The sequence below is a fragment of the Megascapheus bottae genome, chromosome 2 (genome assembly GCF_031878675.1).
Source record: "Megascapheus bottae isolate mThoBot1 chromosome 2, mThoBot2.hap1, whole genome shotgun sequence".
NCBI classification, from domain to species: domain Eukaryota; kingdom Metazoa; phylum Chordata; class Mammalia; order Rodentia; family Geomyidae; genus Megascapheus; species Megascapheus bottae.
In genome coordinates, this window is record NC_143510.1 from 16,305,942 (window position 1) to 16,325,009 (window position 19,068).

The 19,068-nt window shown below is 44.8% G+C and overlaps 1 protein-coding gene across 2 annotated transcripts in view; it reads right to left on the reverse strand.

The window, feature by feature from the left end:
* Window positions 1-15,171, reverse strand: part of Cacna2d3 (calcium voltage-gated channel auxiliary subunit alpha2delta 3) — an 846,818-nt gene extending 831,647 nt beyond the window's left edge. The window contains exons 1-2 of one of the 2 annotated variants that reach the window (XM_090320869.1): window positions 15,047-15,171; window positions 14,262-14,343 (exon numbers count right to left, since the gene is read on the reverse strand). In XM_090320869.1, coding sequence (XP_090176995.1) covers window positions 14,262-14,343; window positions 15,047-15,168 — 204 coding nt within the window. In that variant the 5' untranslated portion in view covers window positions 15,169-15,171. The remainder of the gene's footprint in view (window positions 1-14,261; window positions 14,344-15,046) is intronic. The other variant, XM_090320861.1, reaches the window with a different exon arrangement.
* Between the last annotated feature and the right edge of the window lie 3,897 nt (window positions 15,172-19,068).

Consider the following 19,068-nt stretch of genomic DNA (forward strand, 5'->3'; position numbering starts at 1 on the left):
TTCCTAATTGCCTTTGCTGAGTTGCCTCCCCCAGGTTGATGGTGGCGGCCGCTGCAGCCCCATCAGTCTCGCTTGGTGCTCCTCGTGCACCCGCCCGGCACTGCGGTGCTCCCACTGCAGCTGCCAGGGCCCAGCACCGCAGAGGCACCAGGACATCTCCACCTGATTACATACATCTAAAGGAGACTAGGAATATACCAGGTCTTCTTCCCAGAGGGTAAGGGGTACTCTCAAAGGCAAGGAGGGAAGTGAGAACACAATGTGTCTGCTGTCAGGCAGTCCCTGTTGGCACTGCCAGGGCTTCGGGTGAGGGACCTGCCTGCAGGAATTTATAGCTGGATCATCTATCTGGAAGACAGACCCCAGTTCTTACAGTGCCCATGCCCTGTGGAGCTCATAAACCTGGCACTGGAAGGGAGTGGAGACAGGAGGGAAGGACTTCAGCCCTTGCGTTCTCATTTGTATGATCAGTTTGTGAGGACAAGGAAAAGCAGGACAGGCTATTACTTCCTTTGTTTATCTGGCCATTCATGCATGCCACAAGCAAACCCTGAAAAACACCCCATAAACAGCTCTGTTTGTGCATCCCATCAGACAAAAGCAAGCCACAACCCTCAAGGAATTTAAGGTCTAGCTTACCAACCTCCTGTTCATCCAATGCTCACCACCACAAGAAAAGGGATGCTCAAAACATCACACATCCTTGACCTGTCAAGTGCATGAATGGACCTGCTGCATTAGACTTGTTCTATGCAAAATAAAAACTGATCCTAGAGGGGAGGAGTAAAAGGGCTATGGCCTCTGAGCTATCTGTCAATTGTACAGAAAAGCAAATCTGTGGCTTCAATGAAAGGAAAAAAAATCATAAACAAGCACCAACAAATATCCTGGGGAGAAAGACAAATAATGAGAATAGCACTAACCAAGCAGTAAAAAAAAAATTGACTAAATGCCTCCAGGGTATATAATTTGATGAGGACACATGTATGTTCCCGTACCGAATCCAGCCATGACTTTACAGGTGAGGAACCGCAGGTCTTAACATGAAGCTAAGAAGGTTCAAACGGGATTTCAAAGCCAGATCTATCTGGTCCCAGGGCCTTGGAGCCCAAGATGGCTCTTGAACACTATCATCTATTACTTTAATGGCAAATACACAAAGGGAAACTTTACCAAATTCAATTAGATTCTCAGAAAGACTTCTCAAGAATCAGATCTAATGAGGGGAGGATTGACTCTCAGAGGAAACCAAAAGACAAGTGACATGATTTTATTGTAATAAAAGGAGGAACTACAGAAAGCTCCAGGGCTTACTGCCCTCCACCCCCCAGTCCTTGCCTCTCTCAAGTTCTGTTATACAAGCAATACCAAGAAGAACCCCACTGGGAAAGGATTAACAGCGGAGCAAAGAAGTTTCCACTGAATTCTTTGATGAGTCATGAAAACACAAACCAAAGCAAGGGACACCCAATGAATGCCTTTCTTCTGATCCAACCCAATTCAGGCACCTGAACCAGGCTTTACATGACCCAAGCTAAAAGCTTGCCTTTGCCACTCAGCCACCCAAGTGACTTGAACCAAGTTACTTTCTCTATTTGGTTTCTGCATCTCTGAAACAGAGATGACATAAATTAGCACAAGACACAGAGTATAAAGAAACCACTTTATCATGAACTGCTTTATCATGATTATTACCTCCAAAAGGGCTAAGTCTTCAACAACCTTGTGAAGGGCTCCAGAAAGACCTTCAATGCCCTGATATTAGCTTCTGCCAGCAGACAAGCTGCTGTTTTTGGGAACCAAGGCTTCCCAGTAAGTAAAAGCAATTCCTTGGAAATAATGATTACAACATGACATTAGTCCACCTTTTCCAAACACTTAGAGATATTAATTGCTAAGCATAACTGCATGCATCTTCTCATTTGGGCTTCCCATGAAGTAGCTACTGCCATAGTGTCTATTTGATAGAGAAGAACAGTGAAGGTCAGAGACTGATCTGCTGAGGTCATATGAGTAAAGAGCCACAGCATCCAGACTCAATCCAAATTGGCTTGATTTGGAGTTAGACTCAACTAAAAGTTTCCAAGACCAATCATCTTTCTGAAAAGTACATTTTACAGCCACCCCTGTGATTTCTAAGTCTTTATATATTTCTCATCATTCTTAAGGCATTTGTTTCCAGCAAAAAGGAAAAGAAAGAAAAAACTACAAATCTTGCTGTTAAAGTAGAAGAATCCAGCTATGGCTCCAAATTCTAAAATTCATCTTCTGGGAAATGTGTATAGCCAGTGTTTTTCAAAATATTAGTGAACTGTGAACATTCTCCTGAGAAGATTACGTCTTATTTCAGGGTGACTGGGTAAATCCTTATGTTCTCCAATACTTAAACTTAAAAAAAATGTTTTTTACATGGTAATGGAAATATAAACATAACTCCATAGACATAATGTTTTATTTCTTAATTTAATATGTTTCTATGACATACAAACCCTTAGCCTAATTTTGATTAAGTTCTAAATACTAAGTCCCAGTGATTGTAAATAGAGATTCCCTCCTTGAACACTTATTTGTTAAACTTGTCATTTAAAATATGATGTAAAAATCAACATTAATAAATTTTTTCCCATCCTGGGCTTGAGCTCAGGGCCTGAGCACTGTCCTTGGACTTTCTCAGGTCTAGAACTCTACCACTTAAGCCTCAGCAGCACTTCCAGCTTTTTCTATATATGTGGTACCAAGGAATCAAACCCGGGTATTCGTGCATGCTAGGCAAGCACTTTAACCACTAGGCCAAATTCCCGGCCCCAACATTAATAAATTCTTAAAAAATTGTTTTTAACTAATTATTAATATGTTTTTAAGGAGGGAATTATATCTATAAAGCATGTAAACACACACAAATAACTCTGTTGGTTTCCTGTTAGTGATTAGCTCAATGTACACCACCTGAGTCAGTGTGCAAATTCTGTTATGGAAGCAATGGAAAATCACATTCCAATACGGGCCAGGCCAAAGCTAAAAAGAAAGAGCATTCACATTTCAGTATTAACACCCCAGAAGTCAAATGATTTGTCATTTATGTCCGTATGGCAGAAGTTTATGCCCATTGAGTTGCTAATACATGATAGGATCATACTATACTAATAGACATTTCACTAATTATGAAAATCAGTAGGAGGCTGAGGGTAAAGCTATATATTATGATTTGTGGCTGAAAACTACCTATAGCCAATAGATTTACTGTCTCCCACATCCATTGTTCTCTTTACAATATTTTTCCACCTTCATCTTAACAAAAAGACAATGGAAAAGGCATTGTGGATGGCAGAGGTACAAACAAAGAAATACCTTTCCCATGTGACTTTTGCCTTGCTTTGCAAAGTATTTTAACAATGTTATAGCAAGAATAAACTTCAATTTCCCAACTGCCCTACTGTACTGTGCAAGAGACAAGGTTAGGAGGATTAGAAAAAGAAATTGAAAAAGAAAGAAACAACACCTCACCTTCCTGTTAACATAATAAATGCCTTTTGTCATTGTACTCCTATCATGTAAAATGTGCATGACATATGTGGACTTAATTTTAAGAATTCCTCATGAGGTCACAGTAGGAATAATTCCAAGAATGTCTCTTTTCTTCACTTGTAATGAGGCAGGACATTATTAGAGACAGAGAGGGCAAAGAACCAAGACTTTATTATACTACTTACTATTCTGAACTATTTCACAAGTGTTATAATTTCATTTCCACTGAAGCCCTATGACACAGGTGTGTATATTATTTGTCACATCTTATGATTAGAAAACTAAGGCCCAGGGAGGTAAAGTTAGTAGTCATTGGCAGGGCAATTTGTTTTGAGCCCCAAAACAAATGCTCTTAAAAAAAAAAAAAAACGTAGCCAGGTGCCAGTGCCTCACACCTGAAATCCTAGCTACTTAGGAGGCTGATATCTGAAGATCACAGTTCAAAGCCAGCCTGGGCACAAAAATTTATGAGTTTTTTTTTTATCTCCAATTAACCACCAGAAAACTGGAAATGATACTGTGGCTCAAGTGGTAGAGCATTAGCCTTGGGCTGAAGCGCTCAGGGACAGCATCCAGGCCCAGAGTTCAACACCCTCTCTGCCCCGCACACACACAAATTTTTTAATCTCCTTTCATCCGTGACTAGTTCACTGTAATCAAAATCTAGATCCTTCCAAACCCACCTGTTCTGTTCTATCCTGGGAGGCAAGAGTTAGCAGCTGTCATAAAATGAAAATATTTTTAAATCTAAGATCAAATTCAGAGGAAAGGATTAGATTTGGAGATTCTACAAGCCAATTATTCTTTTCATTCCTTTTATTTTTTTTAATGCCTATCCCGAGGCTTGAACTCCGGGTCTGGGTGCTAGCCCCTAAGATTTTTGGCTCAAAGCTCTACTACTTGAGCTACAGTCCCACTTATGACTTTTTGCTGGTTAAATGGAAATAAGAATTTCACATATTTTCCTTCTGGGGCTTCCTTCAAGCTGCAATCTTCCGATCTCAGTCTCCTGAGTACATGGGTGAGTCTCCTGTGCCTAGATCCCTTTCATTCCCTTTGAAAGCACTCCATTGAAGTTTTAGAAAAATAAGTCATTAAGTATACTAGGTACACATAACACAATTAGAGATCTGAGCAAAGATGAATAGCAGGCTTGACTTTTTACAGGAAAAAAAAGCAAAAGGAAAATATGTCTGGATTCTGGAGATGAGTCAAGTCTTTAAATTGTAATGTGGTCAGGAATCCTACTGGATCACTCTCTTCAGCAGCTCACTTTCCAAGGTGAAACCTATGGTTGAGGCTGCCTGACAGCACCTTTCCCCTCAGCAATCAGGCTCATCAGTCCTGCTGACCTGTCAGGACTCATTCATCTCCTACCTCAAGCATAAGCCCACAATGGTGGGAGAGTTCCGCCTGATCCAATTTCAAGGAGAGTGGAGTTTCTCAACCTCCACCGTCTTTGAAGTTCTATCTGAGGAGAGTAGCTAGAGGAAGAAAACACCAAGGGCCTTGGTATCCCCACCCACTCATCCCTTCCTATCATCAGCAGGTACTGCAGATGGGACCTAACCATGCTCAGTTGGGTTGGGACACAAAAGCAGACCTGCTGCAAAGAGGAGGCACAAGTTTAAGGATTAACACAAACATGATTTTGAGCCCTAGCCCCGCCATGAAGCAAGCTGTTCCATCCGTGAAGAAACTAACACAGCCATCCTCCCCAACAGAACTAAGAATAAGATTCAATATCTTAACTTAGCTATTTCAATACAGTGAAAGTTCAGTTCACATCAGACACTCAGAATGGAGTGGAGGAAATACATTTCCTTCCCTTCCCATCCCAATCAACATCTCCTGTTCACCTGAGCTGGTAATGACATGGGTGGATTTTTGTAAGCCCCCAAGACAGTCAAATTCTAGATCTGTAATATTCATGGAAACAAATGGCTCTTAAGTACTTTTCTAATGATTGGCTCAAATGGAACCACCAAAACTCTTGCTGACGTGGACTGATGAAGACACTAGCTTTGTGAATAAGCAACTTTCAAAGGTATGCAGGTACTATAGCAAAAACACACCCCCAACACACACACACACACCCCATGATCAACCCTAGGATTTCGACTTGCCGATGATCAAGTTTACACCCAGAGTGGTGGCAAGTTTCACTCACTCATTCCTCTTTTTGAAGGTTATCTGCACAGGAGTGCAGATGCTCAAGGCCAAAAACAACAGAGCTGCCAAGGAAGCTTTGGAGAGCACAGGGCTGGAGGGAAGAGCCAAGAACACAAAATGCCCTTGAGAGCCTCCTGTGGGGGGTGACAGATGGCCACACACATCCTATCCCCAAAAAGCACTGCACATCCCTGTCCCTTTCCCTAAGGGAAGACCACCATGGTCGGTGAGGAGACTCATCCTACTGTCAGTCTCCAGCACCACTGCCCAGAAAGCCCTGGGGAGAAGTCTTGAACTCTTCAGCAAAGAGCAGCCTCCCAGGAGAAAATGCCCACCATGCTGTCCAAGAGGACACTTGAATTAGGAAGTATCTACAACAGCTTCTGCATTGGGTCTGGGCATACAGAGTCCTCTGTGGCTTCTGGGCCTCTCTCTGAGCAGTGGGATACAAGCAGCAAGACACATGAGAAAGGAAGCAAGGACTTCAACTCTTGTTTGGAAAACTCCTGTGGGTAGTTTCTTTGCCCTAAGGGACAATGAAGTTGTCCCTACCAGTTATGGTACACATCCTGACAGAGGCAGCAGCTGCTTTCCCCCATTCACTGTGAATACTTGGTTCCCTATCAGAGACCAGGTAGGAAAGCCCTTCCCACATGTCAACATCTGGCCCTCATTTACCGGCCCATGTGCTTGCTTACTCAGTGAGTCCACAAGTATGCATGAAGTTAGGCAGATTTGTGTATGGATGAGGCAGCTAATAATGACCACACATTCTCACTGATAGGAACCAAACACTGTGCTAAGTAATTTGCATATTGTGTTCCATGGACAATATTGGCCTCCTTTCCCATTTAAAGTTACAGATTCCAACACATCACACCACAAGGCAACCCAGATAGGAAATGGGAGAAACTCAAACTGAAGTTGATGTGACTCTGAGACCATGTCCTCTCAGCCATTACCCCAAACTTTGTTTCTAACATAATTTTCCAGTTGTTCTCTTCTTTAATCTACTCTCAAGCACTCCTGAGATAGGAGAAATTCAAGTATTCCTCACTATTCCTCACATTTTCTTCTCCTCAAAAAGGAACTGGGGTTGGAAAAAGGCCACATAAAATCAATAAAACTTATCATTATATGTAACCAGTGTGAATTCCAGAAGCTTCTGTCACCTTTGAAGAGTTCTATAAGCCTCAGATTCTAAATCTGTAAAACAGCAGTGACTAGTATTCTTTGTCCCTATTCTCAGGAGAACTGTCAGGTTTTTTTGTGTTTGCTGTGTGTGTGTGTGTGTGTGTGTGTGTGTGTGTGTGTGTGTGTGTGAATTTGAGATAGATCTTGCTATGTAACCAGGCTGGCCTTGAACTTGCAATCCTCCTGCCTCAAATTTTGAAGGCTGAGATTACAGACTAGAGCTGCTACACCCTGACTGTTGGAGAATTTAAAGGGACATCCGTGAGTGCATATTAGCGAAGCTGGAGTACAAAGACTGCACAGTGAACGCTCCCTGGTTTTTCAATTAGATTAGATGATTGTGCAAGCAGACAGAGCTCCTCAGCCACTGGCCTTTCCTTCAGCAAGTTAGCATCTCCAAAGATGTGCATCTCTGAAAATGGTCTGAGCCCTTAATCTATTTCTGTGGAGCATTTGCCTAGAAATGGAACAAAGGTGGGCAAAGAAAGCACCCTAAACTGAATAGAGCAAATAGAATGAGGCTACCTGGGAGGAAAAACAGAAAGCTAGGTTGAAGACTATCCCCACAAATAGCTTACCTAGCACCCACTGGACCATACACTTAGTTTAATGGTCTGTTGTTATCATCTTGATAATCATGCTAATAATGTTTCTTAACAAGAGAGTCAACATTCTGCAGTAGACCCTGGTCCTCTTCTCAGTAGGTCCTCACATTCCAGCTGTCTACAAAATCACACACACTAACCAAATACATGCCTACTGGGTTCTAAGCCAGCACCCCAGTTCAGTCTCTCACAGTAGCCTTTCTACAACCCAAAAGAACAAGAACAGTCTTCCCCATCAGCAGGCAGCATCTGTTGGCATATTCTATAATGAGCAGCAACCACTTAAACTGCTGGCATGAGTATGTGTGCACACACAAACTTGGTAAGTATAATGGTAATGGCATGTGCTACCCTAATGCTGACTAGTAGTTGCTTCCCCCAAAAATAGATAAAGCAGAGTTCTGTTGTGTGAACCACATCGTTCATGACCCTGCCCAACTCATCTTTCCAGATCATTTACATGGATAATAGCTCTTTTAACCTTGGAGCTACCATTTCCCAATAACAGGTGTCAAGATATAGACTCTGCCATGCACAAAGAGAAGCCACAGCCATCTAATCTTTGTCAAGAGATAATGCTTCGCTTTCCACTATGGCCTCGAAATGCCCACTTACAGTTTGCCTTCTGGGTTGTTTCTTTTCATAATCCTGACTTGGGATAATGGATAAAATACACCTTACAAAACTGTAAGGGATTTAAGCTGCCTTGGAATAAGCATCCAATGGTGTTAAAGTAAATGAAATTTCAATGTTTCTCATTTTTAGAAACATAGTAGAACTTTGTCAAAGTTTATTTGTCCAATAACTTTCTTCCAAAAACAAAAATAGGCAGACCAGCTAAACACACAGACATCCCTCCGAACCTGTTGGCTACTTAGAGCCCCAACAAGCTTGGAGCACTGGATGGAGCCCAGGTGGACAACTGTGCTCCCAGCTTTAAACTTAGGAGCAATCATCTCTGATGCTATTTGTTGAGCTCCTAATCACCAAATACTTAGGGAAACCCCACAAAACAGTGTCCTCTTCTTCCTTTAAAGGAGAAGTTACATGGACTAGTTAATGGACTGAAGAGGGTGGCTGAAAGTTCCACCAGTGTCCCCAGAGCCTGACATCAGGAATTTCTCTGGCCGAATGAGACTCAAAAATTCACTGCAATTACTTGAGATAAACCATTATGTCCATTGTATAAAAAAGACATTTAAAGGAGGTAAAATCTCAAATGTTAATTCACAGGCTAGTACTTTGCAGCACCTATTTGATTTCTTTTCCAGCCTCGGACATGGCAAAAACCTCCAAGTCAAGTCATACTTTTAAGAAACCTATACCTGCTCATACACTCTGCCTATAACCTAGAGAAGTCTCAACTCCAAAGGCAGTTTGGAACAGTACTGTGTGGATAAAGGATAGTGAGACTCTAATATTTATGCTCTGCATTGCTGATAGATGATATATGTCTGGACTTAAAACAAAAATAGCCCATTTTTTTGTTTCCTTGATTGCAAATCTGGATTAATGACGAATCTGAAACAAAGAACCTTGCTCTGGGAGAGTGTGTATTTTCTTAAGCACAATCAACACATCAAGTCATGTATTGACACACTAAATGAGGACACTAAACACGAACTGAGAATCAATCAAAAACTTAAAAAGGCTAAAATCTAGGCCGGGAGTTTGGCCTAGTGGTAGTGTGCTTGCCTAGCATGCACGAAGACCCAGGTTCAATTCCTCAGTACCACATACATAGAAAAAAGCCGGAAACAGTGCTGAGGCTCAAGTGGTAGAGCTCAAGCCTTGAGAAAGTCCAAGGACAGTGCTCAGGCCCTGAGCTCAAGCCCAGGACTAGCAAAAAAAAAAAAAAAAAAAAAAAAAGGCTAAAATCCTACAACTTGTACTTATGTGAATATGCAAGTCAAATATAAGAGGAAATGAAACACCTGCAATTCCCACAGCTACTAGAGGTATTGTTTCACATTTCTTTTATTTTTGTTTAACCCACAGCTATGTCTTCACCAAAAAATTGAAATGCTCATTGTGCCACTCTATGTGTGATATATTTAACCATTAGATGGTACAGCATTCACATATTTATCTAGAATCAAAGTAGTATTAAAATGAAATCATTAATCAGTCAATTAAGAACAAGAGATGGATATACTAACAGACCAAAACAAATAACCAAACTGGAATAAAACCTGCAGTTTGCTTCCAACAAGAAAATCATGCCCATGTTTTTATTTTCCTTAAATATGACTAGCATCTGTAAATTTCCTGAGCAACACAGGCTACAGCAGTTTCTAATAAGACAAAAAGTAAAGCTGGGTGTACCTAAAAGTAAGTTTTTGGTGTGTGTGTCAATCCTAGGCCTTAAACTCGGGACCTGGGCACTGTCCCTGAGCTTCTTTTGCTCAAGATTAGTGCTCTACCACTTGAATCACAGCTCTACTTCTGGCTTTTTTCCCCCAGTAGTTAATTGGAGAGAGGATCACAAGCTTTCCTGCCTAAGCTCCCTTTGAACAGTGTCCTCAGATCTCAGCTTCTTGAGTAGTTAGTATTATAGGTGTGAGCCACCAGAGCCAGGCAAGAAAAGAAATTTTAAGATGGGGTGGAAAAGTAAGAAAAAGAAGCAATGAGCAAAATAAGTTTCATACAAAAAATGTTGCAAATGGCTGTGTATAAATCTACAAGGGTAATAAGATATATTGCTAAAAGGTGCATCTTAAAGATTGAGCTGATGAGATGAATAAACTATAATCTGAAAGACTGAAAACTATCATTTCAGGAAATTTTAAGACCAGAAAAAAAAATCTTCTAAGGAAGGGCCTAGTAATTTGAAGTGAAGCTGTGAGGTAAACTATCAACTAAAGAGACTGAATGCATTTATCTTCTGGTATGGGAAGTAACCGTGTATGTTCAACAAAAGCATTTAAGAGCATAGAGACTCCTTTATAATGCCCAGATTCCTACAGGAAGCATACAGCCAATACCCAATTCCTCATTCAAGAACTCTCCTTTTTAATTATTTAAAAGTGCATTGATTGTCATGTTGATGAAAAGTCATAATTATAGAAATGGCTCAAGGAATCAACCTTTTACTTTACAGACTCTGTCCGGTGGAAAGAGATATGCAGTTTATATACTTATGTATTAAAGTCATTCTCAATAAATAGTTGATAACACAAAAATACCTGGGTATGCGTTCCAAGAAGTGCATTGCATGCTTAGTAATTGCTGTCTGAGAAGTCTAAGGTAAGTGTCAATTCTTTTCTTTAATGGCAAAGACACCTATTACCTGTATTTTTTGCTGTGTGTTTATAATCACAATTCTGGAACATGTAATTGGAGCCTTCATTTCCCATGAACATTCATTCCCTGAAAGCAAGTCTAAACAGAATGAAAAACTCAGCTCCTGTGGAAATCCCCCTAAGGAGGAGATAAGGACCCAGTAGATTTAATGCCTTTTATTGTGACTGCTAAAGGTGTGGAGCACTGAGTTTAACAGCCAGATTCAAAAATGCTTCTCACTGCATCCCCAAATAGCAAGATGACAAGTCCTGTTTAACTAAATCTCCCCCAAAAGAACCAAACAAAGTATTCTTTGGGGGGAAAGGAGGCAAGATAGGGGCAGCTGAATCCTAGAGTGAATGTGTCACATAGAAAATTAATTGAAAGTCAAAGTAAATGGAACCTCCTACAGCACCTGCCAGTTAAGAAGACAGGAGATGGGCACAGAACATAGACAGAGTCTCCTTTCAGAGCCCCGCTTCTCCAAGACCAAAAAAAAAGTGCTCAAGATTCACTCAAATTCAGCCCATATCATCTCCCGCTACGTACCTAAGAAGAAACAAAACTGTGAAAGCAGAGATTACTGCAACAAACTAAATTTTAAAAATTATCCTCTTTACATGGAATTAAAATTGCTTTTCCCATGCTCAGCCAAGATAAAATGAAGACAAATAGGAAAAGTCTGATAGGAAATATTTACTACTATTTTAAGCTAAAGTAGTAAAGCAGCAATATCAAACCCAAAAACAATTGAGAAAATAATTCTAATGTTCGTATTTACATTAGTAATAACCCAATAAAACCACCTTACCAAAATTGCAGTTTTCCTAACCTCCAAACACCTTAAAGAAAATGGCCAATTCTTATTTAACTTAAATTCACAATAACTATTTTTATAAAAATCTAGGCCTTAGTGCAAAAATTACAACTCCCATTCCAAAAAATGAACATGCTACCTTGATTCACAACATGAAGTATCAATTAGAAGACTATTTAAAATACATAAAATTATACAGTGATATACAGTATACCTTTTTTAACTGAAAATCAAAACTTTAATGTCCATACTCTAAAAATATAATTACAGTCTTTTATGCAACCCAGTATTGTCACCTTTGAGGTCCCTTAATTCAGTCTCAATGCATTTTTCTAATCAAGTTTGCTACTCATTCTGAAAGGATGAGTAATTGTTAAGGATACTGTAATGTGGTGGATAAATACATAGAGTTTTGAATTAGAGGAATAATTGCTCACACCAATAGTGAGGTAGCTGAAACTAAACAAAAGAGTCAATAGTTATTTTGCTTTTTCCAAGTGACATTATTATGTCAGCCACATTCAGAGCACCTGGGTTCTTTTTCCCATTCATATTCTGAACTCTCTAAACCAATTTCCTTGTAAAAAAATATACAATCATATTTGGGAAAGAATGATCTAATGTGGGAGCAAAATGCTTCTAGAATCATCTATCATTCATTCATGTCCTTGCTAAGAAGCCCAAAGACATAGATTATTTCAAGACCCCTAAAGCAAAGAATGAAAATGCTAATGCTAAAACAGTTATCCACTCAGGAATCTAACTCAAAGCAACACCTCACTTTCCCCTCTCATCAGATTACAAAATGCCAGGCAGTAGCAAGAAATGACAACAAAGGCATAAACAGCTGGAAATAATTACACAATTGTCAAGCTGCAAACATGACAAAAGCAAAGCGAGACTAGTGAATTCAATATCAGAAAGGCTGTTGATGAAAAGGTAAGGGAAGCATTTTAGCTGTTTCTAATTTGCTATTATAGAATAACCAATAATATAGTTGATGGGTTTGGGGACAGTTGTGAATGTGTCTGCATGTTTTTTAACTTCAGAAGGAAAAGACATATTTCATGTGCTCCCACAAAATGTGAGATAAAAGATATGTAAGCATAAGCAAGAAAGAATGAGGCTCTGAAAGGATTCTTTGAGAGTTACTACAACTACAAAATGCAGATGAGAAATATTTCTTTAAAGTTATGCAAAATGTTCTCTTCTTTCAAAGCATAGGGAAAATATACAGGCAATACCACAGTCCAAAGCTCTTCGCATAAAACATCTGACAAGTGGGCAAGAAGCCAAAGTGGAGTACAGACTGGACCCGATTAAAAGAAAACCAGGGAAAGAAGTAATTCCTATAAGCCTGGCGGCTCTCTGGTATGTAAACCATCATCTTCTATAAAAACATGTCATTGCATCAAGTTTTTATCAAGTGACTATAGATATAGATATAATTCAATGAACTCTTCCCCAAGTTAGAGGTGAACAATGCTTTCATGGAATCCGGCTGCTGTTTCTAAACCAGCATACCTGTAGTTCCATTTTGGAGGATGCTTCATTACGATATTTGGATTGCATGTTATAAACTGTTACATATAATGTCCCCAAAAACGCTACACTCTGAAATGGAATTCCATAAATAAGATACGTACTTGGTTACCAGGCAGCATGCACAACACATATGGTACATTGGCCCAAAAAACACATTTAAAAATGCTTAAAGTTAACTTAACAGTTTAAGCTGTTTGTGCCCATTTCCAAAGAATTATCCCCAAAAGGCCAATCATATCTTCTATTGTCAAGAGAATATTTGGATTAATCCTGTTGATGTGCTAACTTGAAATTCTCTTAGCCGTCCCCTTCTCCTCTCCCGAGCTCATTCTTTTTCTTTATTTCTTGGAGAGGAGAACGGAGGATCATATATCTCACCATGTAATTTTAAACATAATGTTACCCATTTGAATTAAAATTGATGCAGCTTCTGATAAACATCTAATAATCAATCCTCCATTCTCATTACTCTCCAGAATTATATTGACGCAGACCAATTTCTTAAGTTTGTGGACTACTCTCATAGGTTATTACCCGGCAGTGCAGCTGAGTGGAAAGATAACCACATTCATTCTCCTTATCTGTAATGATGTAATGCATCCTAGCCCTGGGTCTAGATGATTGGGGAATAATGGGATTGTACAACTGCAGGGATGACAAACAATAGTGCAGCATCTCTCTCTGATACACGGAACACCATGCCTCCAATGCAAGGTGAAAAGCATCATACAACAGGCACTGATTCTGCCCCTTGGATGAAGTTAGCTATTATTTTTTTTTTCCTGGAGAAGCATCTGCTCTCTCACTGAAACAGCAAAACCGACAGTGAAAGGAGAGCCATGCAGAAACACTGTTTCCAAGCCCCAGCCGGGACAGTGCAAGTGAGTATCCTGCTTTTCTTTGTGCTTAGAATCAAGTGTCATCTAAAAATAACCGTTTGGTAGGGAGAAGTCACTGCGAGGTACCATGCCAAGAAACGGAGATCAGAGACTTCTCTGATAACGGAGGCAGCTCGGGGCTCATGTATGTTTGGGGAAAAAAAAAAAAAACTAAATCTGCCTCCATTTTCTGTGCTTGGGGGGAAAAAAAAACATCCCTTCCTGTCACCACAGAAACCTTACCTTTTGCAGAAGCTGGGAGCCTGAATACTTAGCAGCAATGGATTTTATCTCCCCACCAAAAGCAGAGGCCCACAGCTTCACCCTACAGGGGGAAAGGGCACAAGAAGAGATGTAACATTCGTGTCACGGTGCACACGCGCGCGCGGGGCTGTGGCTAAAGGAACCAGGGCGATAGAACATTAAAGAAAGGAGAGGTCAGTAGGGAAAACAAGGCGGTAAGAAACTATCAACCCCAAACTGCAGAGCGCAGCGCCCCGGAGGTCCAGAGGGTCACCGAGTTCACAAGGCGCAAACTCTTCCCCTAGAAGGACCACCAGCTCTTATGGGAACAATTACCCAAGGACTGGGTCACACCCCCCACCTCCAAATGGACATTACCTGACAAATGCTACTCTGAACAAACCCACCCACCCACTTTTCTCCCCTCCTCTCCCCCCCCCCCCCCAGGAAAAAGAAGTGACATGGCCAGGTAACACAGATTATTACCCGGCCCGGGGAAGTTGGAGGCGGTAAACAGGGCGGCAAACTTGGTGCTGTGACTTGCGGGCGAGCCACCTCCGGGTCTCGCTCTCCCACATCACCAGAGGAGGGGCGAGAGGAGCCCACCGTGGCCCGGCCTCCCCCCACCCCCACCCCACGGCGGCGGGACAGGTGCGAGGGGCGAGGTCAGCGCCCGGCGCCGCGGGTCCTCAGCAGCCGCACCTGCAGGCTTTGCCCAAACTTGGCGTTGGTGTGTGGCGAGCGGCGGGGTCCCCTTCCCGGGCGGCGCCGCGCTAGACACTTACACGGAGAGCGGGATCTGCTGCTCGGAGCGCACCACGTCCCCCAGCGCGGCGTAGAGAAGCGCGACGGCCAGGAGCGCCCAGGCCCCCCGGGACGCGCGGCGCGGCGAGCCCGGCCCGGCCATGCTGGGCTCCCTGCGACGCGCCGGCGGCGGCGGCGGCCGAGGCGACTGGAGCGGCCGCGGGGAAGCTCTCCGCCGGGCGGGCGGTGGGCGAGCGCGCCGGGCTGCTGCTCCGCTCTGAGCCGCCCCGCCTGCCTCTCGCGCGCGCCAGGCTCCACTTGGGGAGCAGGAAAAATAAATAAATAAATAAATAAAAGGAGCGGGGGTGAGGGGGAGGGCGGAGAGGAGGAGAGAGGAAGGCGGGTGCCGGGGGAGGGAAGGAGACGCGCCTCTCGCGGCGGCGGCCACCCGGCCCCGCCTCGGCGGCCCGGGGGAGTCCGGCCGGCCGCGCGGGGAGGGCGGGAGGCGCCTCGCGGGCGGGGACTCGGCAAACTCCGGTGTCCTTGGTCGCCGCGGAGCGCGCCCTGCCCCGCCCGGCCCCACTGCGGCCACTGAGTTCTTTACAACTCCGCAGTCGGCCCCGGGCCCCTGCGCCCCGAACCGAGGTGGGGGTGAGGGCCGGGCGGGGGGGGGGAGGGAGACCGAGGGCTCCTCAGTGGCGGCTCGAAGCGGGCGCGGTCAGCCTCCGCCGCCCGGCTGGGTCGGAGGCTGCGGAGCCCAGAGGAGGCGCGCGACCCTCACGCCGCAGTTTTACCCGGGAAAGCGGCCGAAGTCTGAGGGGAGGCGAGCTGTGGGCGGCGGGCGGGGATGGGACTGGGGCGGGGGGAGCTCGAGGATTCCGGCATGGGCACCGTTGCGTGTCAGCCCACAGCTGCTCCAGAGCCACGGCGCCGGGCAGAGGCTGATGAAGGCGCGGGCGGCGGGGTGGTGTAGCCGCCGCGGCGCGGGCGCACGAGCGCGGGGCTCGGGTACCGTACTGCAATGCAGCCGCTCCTCCCTCCCCGTCACCCCGGGGCCGGGGGCTTCGGGCAGCTCTCGCCCGGGCCAAGTAAGGTCGGGAGTCCGCACCGCAGCGCGGATGCCGGCGACCGGGATGACGGGGACGGGAGAGGAGCCGGCGCAGCGCCCAGCCCACGGTGACGGGCGGACCGCTCGAGGGAGGGAGAAGGGTTCCTCCGCGCCCGGGGCCCCGCTCCGGCCCCAGCCCAGCTCCGCCGCCCGCTGCAGCCGAGCGCTGGCCAGGGCGCTTTGGGCGGACCAAGTGAGGCGGAGCGAGGGCGCTGGGGAGCCGGCGGCGCCCCCCGCCCGCCCCGGAGCCCAGTTTTCAGGACTCCCCACTCCCCCCAGGTCCGTGTACCCGGTCTGGGGTGCGACTGGGAACTTTGTGGAGCCCTCGCGCGGGCTGGCGGTGGAGGCCGAGCACAATGAGGCTGAGTCATTCTCGCCCGGCCGAGCGGAACTCGAGTGACCCCGGCCAGCCGCGCGCGCACCCCTGGCGTCACCCAGCTCTAGGGCACCGTGGGCTTCGCGTTCCGCTCCGTCGCCCACCCTCGACCCCTGCACCCCCTCTCCCCCCAGGTTGTGGGGAACCGAGCGGCCACTGGGTGGTATTGTGCTAGGATCCAGGCGGACCCCCTTGCCCTGCACTCCCTAGAAAAAGTTACCCCCGGGTGTGGGGGGTTCATCTCGGAATTGGTCACCCCCCCCCCCCGAGTATGGCAGACCCTGCACTCCCGCGGGCTCTGGCTAGTCCTGAGGGAGCAGCGCCCGGAACCGACCCCACCAGGGGAGGGCCAGGTGCGCCCCGCCCACGGGCAGTGTCGACAATCTCCACGGGTGACTAACCGGTTATAATGAATTCTCCGCTTCTGTGCACACCTCTCGCCTACGGAAGCGTGCCTGTCCTTGGCAAACAGCCCAAAAGCGACCTGACCCCCAGGGCATGTGGTCCTGATGGCTCTGAAGCTCAAAGTGGGGGCTGGGGGTGGAGGGGACGGATTTTCCTCCCAAAACACAGGAAACCCTCTTTCTAAAAGAATACATGAATGAATGAGTGAATGCATGCATGCATGCATGCATGCATGCATGCATGCATGCTGGCCCTGACTGGTTAAGACGTCATCTTTCCCTCTCTAGTGTTTGTGTGATAACAGCTCCTCCTTGCCTTTTCTCATTCATAGGTGAAGAACGATGGGAACATTTCCGGATGAGCTCAAGAGGACATTATGGGGAGCCAGAGGTGAACGAATCCGGTGACCTGTCCATGTAGGGTCTGGACTTCAAGAGTCAGACAGGATTTTCTCCAAAAGCCTTGAGAAACGAATCATTGAACACTTCCACAGGGATCAGCCATAGGTGTCTGAAGAAAGAGTACCCAGAGAGCCCTTGTTCTTCTTATGCCTGTAAACTAAAGGGGAAATTGAGGCACAACAAAATGAAGGAACATCTGGGTTGCCGCACGCTGTTGGGGGCCCCTGGGCGCCCAATGTCATGAGCACGTCTTAATGAAACCATGGTGCTCTGCCAGGCTGATATCAACTCCACAGATGTTTGAGGGCAATTAGAACTTACCATCAAGGGGACCCTAGGCACAGGCACAGTCCCGGAGAGCAGAATTTTGAACACACTGTTAACAGTGTAAAGACCATGCAAGGTGGAATATTATGCACATTATTATTTACAGTGGATTCCTTTAAGTATTTCATCCTATTGTTTTTTTTTATGGTTAAGACTCTTCCTACTGCAAAATTCCTTTCTGTTATTTCATGCTGTCTTAAAAATAAACTATCCAATATAAAGAAATTCAAACTTCAATGTAGCATAGATTTGAGGGGACTTCACTGCTTGAATATTCAATTTTTCTTCCCCTGCCCACACACAAAAATCAATGTAGAAAGGGATCTCTCTGCTATCCCCCTGCCATTGTTTAACAGGTGGATAATGAGACCCAAAGGGATGTCCGAACACAAAAATACTTCAAACACCAGGTTTCAAACCAGGGACTTTCTCCAGCACAGCCAGAGCACCAAACATTGGATTGTACTTGCTGTTTTCACCCAGTAGCAGATACTTCAACACTCAGCTCTCTGTTGAAGCACTAAATCCTGGCAAGTGACACTTCCAGTTGGCTGACTGCATACCATCCCAGCCGGTTGTGGATGCTGTGTTGTGTTCTGCCACAATGGGCTGGGGTCTGAGTGGAAGTGAAAAATGGTGAAATTGGTCAAACTACATTTGCACAGGTATGGGAACATCCCAGTAAAATCCTTTGTGCAATTAATAAACAGTAAAAAAAGATATTAGGAAGTGAAAGATGATTTTAAAATCAGGATGAATATAAACTCACCTGCTCCTAAGTGTGTGGAATGGACTTCCTCGGAAAGCTCCATAGCAGCCTTTCTCTGGGAAGGACAGCATTGCCGGTGGGGCATTTTGAGCATTTGAAACTCCTGTTAGTAAGTGGGGTTTTGTTCTCTTTGATCCTCTCCCCCCACAAATTTTGTAAAATCATTTTCAGAAGGGTAAGCACTTACAGGCTCTGATCTCCCTACAGCACTAGCTGTAGACCCATACAGACTGTATGGGTCTGTATGTGGAGTCTGACATTGAGTTAGTTTGCAGATAGGCACAAGTGTTGGTGGGCTGTATCAAATCTTAACAGTTACTCTTTCATAGCATTTTTTTTTTTTTGCCAGTCCTGGGCTTGAGCTCAGGGCCTGAGCACTGTCCTTGGACTTTCTCAAGGCTTGAGCTCTACCACTTGAGCCTCAGCACCACTTCTGGCTTTTTTCTATGTATGTGGTACCAAGGAATCCAACCTGGGTCTTCATGCATGCTAGGCAAGCACTTTAACCACTAGGCCAAACTCCCGGCCCTCTTTCATAGCATTTTACATACTTATTTCTCTGTAATGCTGTCAGATAAAGCATTGCATATCTCATTTAAAAATGCTGACTTAGGGCTAGCAGTAGTGGCCTAGTTGTAGAGTGCTTGCCTAATATGCAAAAGGCCTAGGTTCAATTC